Source organism: Lampris incognitus, chromosome 11, assembly GCF_029633865.1.
Source record: "Lampris incognitus isolate fLamInc1 chromosome 11, fLamInc1.hap2, whole genome shotgun sequence".
In the NCBI taxonomy this organism is placed as follows: Eukaryota; Metazoa; Chordata; class Actinopteri; order Lampriformes; family Lampridae; genus Lampris; species Lampris incognitus.
The window spans coordinates 9,201,688-9,208,707 of record NC_079221.1 but is presented as its reverse complement, the minus strand read 5'-3'; the positions used below and the strand labels follow the sequence as shown (position 1 = coordinate 9,208,707).

At 48.7% G+C, this 7,020-nt stretch overlaps 1 protein-coding gene across 1 annotated transcript in view; it reads right to left on the bottom strand.

Annotated features, from left to right (window-relative positions):
• cckbrb (cholecystokinin B receptor b) overlaps nt 1-7,020 on the bottom strand; it is a 34,999-nt gene that overhangs the window by 516 nt on the left and 27,463 nt on the right. The window contains exon 5 of the mRNA XM_056289850.1: nt 1-26. This exon is cut by the window's left edge and continues 516 nt beyond it. Coding sequence (XP_056145825.1) covers nt 1-26 — 26 coding nt within the window. The remainder of the gene's footprint in view (nt 27-7,020) is intronic.

Sequence of the window (7,020 nt, the reverse complement as noted above, 5' to 3'; positions counted from 1 at the left end):
GGCGGTGCTCAGGCCGTTCTTCACACCTGTGCGGAAGAGCAGAGGGGACAAAGATGGTCACCCCTGACACACGGAGAACCAGAAAGGAGGGTTTCCATGCATTATAGCTGAAACCTGCTTTTTTTCTACATTAACAAATATCTTGTCAATCTGGACCATGACGGCCGAGGGCGGTCGGACAGGACGCGGAAGCGGAGCAGACTAAGCTAGCTAGCTAGCCCATCAAGACTGGCAGTTCCGACAGTCACCCTGGCTGGCGTTCGTTCTCCTGGACAGTGATTTTTATTTATTAATTTGTTTATTCATTTATTTTAGATGTATGTGTGTTAGCTTGTGTTCTTGTAGTTTTTGGATATGTGTTTTTGTCTTTGTGTTACACTGCTGTGGGCTGAGGGGAAATGACATTTTGTCTCATTTCATGAAATGAAATGACAAATAAAGTGTTCCTGATTCTGCGTCATGTTCCATAATCCTACCAGTCATCTTCACCACGGTTGGAGACGCTCTCCATTCTCTGTACACCACTGTTGAAATGTTTTGACCAGGTAAAACGAACACTGGTGCAGCGGCAAACACATACGTGTTGGAAACCAACTCCAGCAGGAAAAAAGACTGAAAGGTGATGAGGATCTGGCCGTGACAGTCAACATTACTGTACAACAGTGGTCCCATATAATTTGATGTAGTTTGTAATACTTTATACTGTCTATGTTAGATTCGGTCTGTGGATGCAATCCCCCCTCCACCCCCTTTTTCTCCCCAATTGTATCCGGCCAATTACCCCACTGTTCTGAGCCGATCGCTGCTCCACCCCCTCTGCCGATCCGGGGAGGGCTGCAGACCACCACATGCCTCCTCCGATACATGTGGAGTCGCCAACCGCTTCTTTTCACCTGACAGTGAGGAGTTTTGCCAGGGGGACATGGCTCATGGGAGGATCACGCTATTCCCCCCAGTTACCCACCCCCCTGAAGAGGTGCCTCAAACGACCAGAGTCGGCGCTAATGCAGCGACCAGGACACATACCCACATCCCGCTTCCCACCCACAGACACGTAGGGATGCCCGACTAAGCCGGAGGCAATACGGGGAGTCGAACCGGGATCGCTGTGTTGGTAGGCAACGAAACAGACCGCTACGCTACACGGACATCCCTGACGATGCAATTTTTACAAGGGTGAGACCTGTCCACCAATGAGCTGACAGCACACCAGATACAATGGTTGATAGATAGAATAAATGGACGCCGGATGAAAGAACTTATTAATGGAGAAAAATCACAGATTTCAGCTTTACAGTGTTTTTTGATTGCCAAGTCACATGTCTTGAAATTAAGGTCCGTTTCCCCAAACTCTAAACACAAATGCATAACTGCACTCTCGTCTTCACAAGCTGCAAGCTTCCATGTCAAAACCAAACTCTCCACTTAAAACCATGGAACCAAACTTTGCCTTCAGACATCACAAAATCCATCAACTACACATACACTACAAGCTGCCATTATACACTGGTGAGATCAATTCAAAACACTACCATAAAAACCTGTGACTGCAATGAATAATGGTGCTTATGGGTTCCCCCCACAACAGCTTCTTAACATGATGAACACAATATTACATTACAGTCATTTAGCCGACGCTTTTATCCAAAGCGACTTACAATCTACTACTACTACTTTCAGCTGCTCCTGTTAAGGGTCGCCACAGCGAATCATCCGTTTCCATTTCTTCCTGTCTTCTGCATCTCCCTCTGTCACACCAGCCACCTGCATGTCCTCCCTCATCACATCCATAAACCTCCTCTTTGGCCTTCCTCTTTTCCTCTTCCCTGGCAGCTCCATATTCAGCATCCTCCTCCCAATATGCCCAGCATTTCTCCTCCACACATGTCCAAGCCATCTCAATCTTGCCTCACTTGCTTTGTCTCCAAACCGTCCAACCTGAGCGGTCCCTCTAATATAATCATTCCTAATCCTGTCCTTCTTCGTCACTCCCAGTGAAAATCTTAGCATCTTCAACTCTTCCACCTCCACCTCCGCCTCCTGTCTTTTCGCCAGTGCCACTGTCTCCAAACCATATAACATAGCTGGTCTCACAACCATCATGTAAACCTTCCCTTTAACTCTTGCCGGTACCCTTCTGTCGCAAATCACTCCTGACACTCTTCTCCACCCACTCCACCCTGCCTGCACTCTCTTCTTCACCTCTCTCCTGCACTCCCTGTTACTTTGGACAGTTGACCCCAAGTATTTAAACTCATATGCCTTCATCACCTCCACTCCTTGCATCCTCACCATTCCACTGTCCTCCCTCTCATTCACGCATAGGTATTCCATCTTGCTCCTACTGACTTTCATTCCTCTTCTCTCCAGTGCATACCTCCACCTCTCCAGGCTCTCCTCAACCTGCACCCTAGTCTCGCTACAGATCACAATGTCATCCATGAACATCATCAACCATGGAGACTCCTGCCTGATCTTGTTGGTCAACCTGTCCATCACCATTGCAAAAAAGAAAGGGCTCAGAGCCGATCCTTGATGTAAGCTCACCTCCACCTTGAATCCATCTGTCATTCCAACCACACACCTCACCATTGCCACACTTCCCTCATACATATCCTGCACCACTCCTACATACTTCTCTGCAACTCCCGACTTCCTCATACAATACCACACCTCCTCTTGGCACCCTGTTGTATGCTTTCTCTAAATCTACAAAGACAAAATGTAACTCTTTCTGGCCTTCTCTATACTTCTCAATCAACATTCTCAAAGCACACATCGCATCTGTGGTGCTCTTTCATGGCATGAAACCATACTGCTGCTCGCTGATCATCACCTCTCCTCCTAACCTAGCTTCTATTACCCTTTCCCAAATCTTCATGCTGTGGCTGATCAACTTTATACCTCTGTAGTTGCTACAGTTCTGCACATTGCCCAGTATGCTTCTTCTCCACTCCTCGGGCATCCTCTCACTTTCCAAGATTGTGTTAAACAATCTAGTTAAAAACCCCACTGCCATCTCTCCTAAACATCTCCATGCTTCCACAGTATGTCATCAGGACTGACTGCCTTTCCACTCTTCATCCTCTTCATAGCTGCCCTCACTTCCTCCTTGCTAATCCACTGACCTTCCTGATTCACTATCCCTACATCATCTAACCTTCTCTCTCTCATTTTCTTCATTCATCAGCCCCTCAAAGTACTCCTTCCACCTTCTCAGCACACTCTCCTCGCTTGTCAGCACATTTCCATCTCTATCCTTGATCGCCCTAACTTGCTGCACATCCTTCACAGCTCAGTCCCTCTGTCTAGCCAATCGGTACAAGTCATTTTCTCCTTCCTTAGTGTCTAATCTGTCATACAACTCACCATACGCCTTTTCCTTTGCCTTTGCCACCTCTCTCTTCACTTGACGCTGCATCTCCTTGTATTCCTGTCTACTTTCTTCACCTCTCTGACCATCCCACTTCTTCTTTGCCAACCTCTTCCTCTGTATACTTTGCTGTACTTCCTCATTCCACCACCAAGTCTCCTTGTCTTCCTTCCTCTGTCCTGATGACACACCAAGTACCTTCCTAGCTGTCTCCCTCACTATTTCTGCAGTGGTTGTCCAGCCATCTGGCAACTCTTCACTATCACCCAGTGCCTGTCTTAACTCCTGCCTAAACTCCACACAACAGTCTTCTTTCTTCAACTTCCACCATTTGATCTTCGGCTGTGTCTTCACTTGCTTCCTCTTCTTGGTCTCCAAAGTCATCCTACAGACCACCATCCGATGCTGCCTAGCTACGTTCTCCCCTGTCACCACCTTGCAGTCTCCAATCCCTTTTAGATCGCGCCTTCTACATAAGATATAGTCCACCAGTGTGCACTTTCCTCCACTCTTGTACGTCACCCTGTGTTCCTTCCTCTTCTTGAAATATGTATTCACCACAGCCATTTCCATCCTTTTCGCAAAATTGACCACCATCTGTCCTTCCACATTTCTCTCCTTGACTCCATACCTCCCATCACCGCCTCATCACCCTGTTCCCTTCACCAACATATCCATTGAAGTCCGCTCCAATCACCACTCTCTCCTCCTTGGGTACCCTCTCCACCACATCGTCCAACTCACTCCAGAATTCTTCTTTCTCGTCCATCTCACACCCAACTTGCAGGGCCAAAGCAGAAAGGGATTTTTTTTTTAATGAGTGAATACAGTAAGTGCTAAGACCAAGTAACAGGGTAGTAGTTCTTGAAGAGGTGAGTTTTCAACCTGCGCTGAAAGATGGGCAGCGACTCCGCTGTCCTGACATCAGTGAGGAGTTCGTTCCACCACTGTGGGGCCAGGACAGAAAAGAGCCGCGACCGGGTCGCTCAGCAGCAGGGGCCCCTGAGCGACGGGCAACCAGGCGTCCTGAGGCAGCAGAGCGAAGTGGTCGGGCGGGGGTGTGGGGCTTGATCATGGCCTGGAGATAGGAAGGAGCTGTTCCTTTCACTGCCCTGCAGGCTGGCACCAGAGTCTTAAACTGGATGCGAGCAGCTACTGGGAGCCAGATCAGGGACATGAGAAGGGGAGCTGTGTGGGAGAACTTAGGGTGGTTGAACACCAGATGAGATGCAGCTTTCTGAACAAGCTCCAGAGGTCTAATGGCCGACATCGGGGCGCCAACAAGGAGGGAGTTGCCGTAGTCCAGCCGGGAGATGACTAGAGCCTGGAAGAGCACCTGTGCCATCTCATCGGGGAGGAATGGGCGAATCCTCCTGATGTTATAGAGGAGAAATCTGCAGGAGTGAGCAACCGATGCAACGTTTGCAGCAAACAACAGTTGGTCGTCCAGGATCACGCCCAGATTCCTCGCAGTCCGAGTTGGCGTCACCACGGTGTTGTCAATGGTGATGGCCAGGTCTCAGTGCGGGCAACCTTTTCCCGGGAGGAACATCAGCTCTGTCTTGTCCAGATTGAGCTTCAGGTGGTGTGCCACCATCCACTCCGAGACGCCAGTCAAGCACACAGCAATGCCTGTCTCTATTTGTGTGTCAGAGGGAGGGAAGGACAAGATCAGCTGGGTGTCATCGGCATAACAATGGTAAGAGAAGTCATGTGAGCGAATAACAGAACCCAGGGATGTCGTGTACAGGGAGAACAGGGGAGGACCCAGAACCGAACCTTGTGGAACGCCTGTAGTCAGTCTGCGAGGTTCCCATATAAAGACACAACACATGTATACATTTGCAAAATCTTTAATTCCTCAATGTACTGTAATACAATATAAGGAAATTGAGTGAAAAAGTAAAAATATGCAACTGATAAAGAATGTAGAATACAGGAAAATAATTTCCATGTATATTTATCAATATAAACCAATGGGGAAATAAACAGTTTGCACATAAAGAGATGTACACATTTATTCTGCCTCAGCGTCCCATCTATGGTCTGGGTCAGGCCAAAGATTCTCATCATCACAGGGAATATTAGCCCCAGGCAGTGGGGGGGGGGGGGCTTGCATTCCTTATCCAACCCGAGCAAGCCCCAACCGTAATATCTAAAAAAAAACTCCTCCATGGTCTGAGGGAGGTGAACCAAGATGTAGGGGTCTCGGTCATAGACCTTCCACCCACCGCCATGCTAGAAAAAAATCCTCTGTGAGGTTTAGGAAGGGAGAATATGCAGGTATAAAGACGTTACTGGGGGCCTCCCGGTGACGTGGCGGTCTATTCCGTTGCCTACCAACACAGGGATCGCCGGTTCAAATCCCTAACTTACCCCTGGCTTGGTCGGGTGTCCCTACAGACACAATTGACCATCTCTGTGGGTGGGAAGACGGATGTGGGTATGTGTACTGGTCACTGCACTAGAGCCTCCTTTGGTCGGTCAGGGTGCCTGTTCGGGGGGGGGACTGGGGGGAATAGCGTGATCCTCCCATGCGCTACATCCCCCTGGCAAAACTCCTCACTGTCAGGTGAAAAGAAGCGGCTGATGACTCCATATGTATCGGAGGAGGCATGTGGTAGTCTGCAGCCCTCCCTGGATCACAGAGGGGGACTGGAGAAGCGACTGAGATGGCTCAGAAGAGTTGGTTAATTGGCCGGACACAACTGGGGAGAAAAAGGGCAAAAATTCCAACAAAAGAAAAAAGAAAAAGAAAAGAAAGATGTTACCGAAACTTGGGTTGTTTGTGAACCAGTCACAAATTACAGCAGCCCGGTGGAAACAGAAATTGTCCCAAATGACAGCGTATCATGGCTGCTCTGATTGTGCTGGCTCCCTCTGGTCTAGTCAGTATACAAGATCTTGCAGACCATAGAGGAAAGCCAGCAGATGCATGGTGTTGTATGAACCAAGGGTGGCATGGTGGTGGAGGACCCCTTGGTGGCTGATGGCGGCACACAACACGTTCCCTCCTTGCTGGCTAGGGACATTCACAATAGCCTAGTGGCTAATTATGTTCCTCCCCCTTCTCCTGTTTTTGTTAAGATTTAATCCTGCTAGGGTCCGCGGTGGCGTAGCGGTCTAAGCATCGGCTTGGTGTCGATGCAGTTGCCCACTGGGGACTGGGGTTCGCGCCCCGGTCTCGTCAGATCCGACTATGGCCGGACTCGATGAAGCAGCAATCATTGGCAACGCTGTCTTCGGGAGGGGGGCGGAGTCGGCTTGTGTTCGTCATGTGAATGCGTCTCTGTGTGTGTCGGAAAAACAGTGGTTCGGCTTGGATTCGCCTTGTCACGAAAGTGGGGAGGCGCTTTCCTTCGAGACTGCCGGCCGGAGAGATGCAGTTGGCGAACGCATGCAATACGAGGGTGGGTGTTTGAATTAAAATAGGGATCAATTGGCCACTAAATTGGGAGAAAAAAGGGAAAAATCAGAAATTAAAAAAAAAAAAAAAAAAAGATTAAATCCTGCTTCATCAGCTAAGATGAGTTCATGAGGAGTGTCTCTGGCATCAATATCAAAGATTCTCTACAAAAGAGATGTAATTCAGGACAGTAATGACTACTCTGAAACACATTGCTAAAGTACAAAAAAAGTAGGCCATC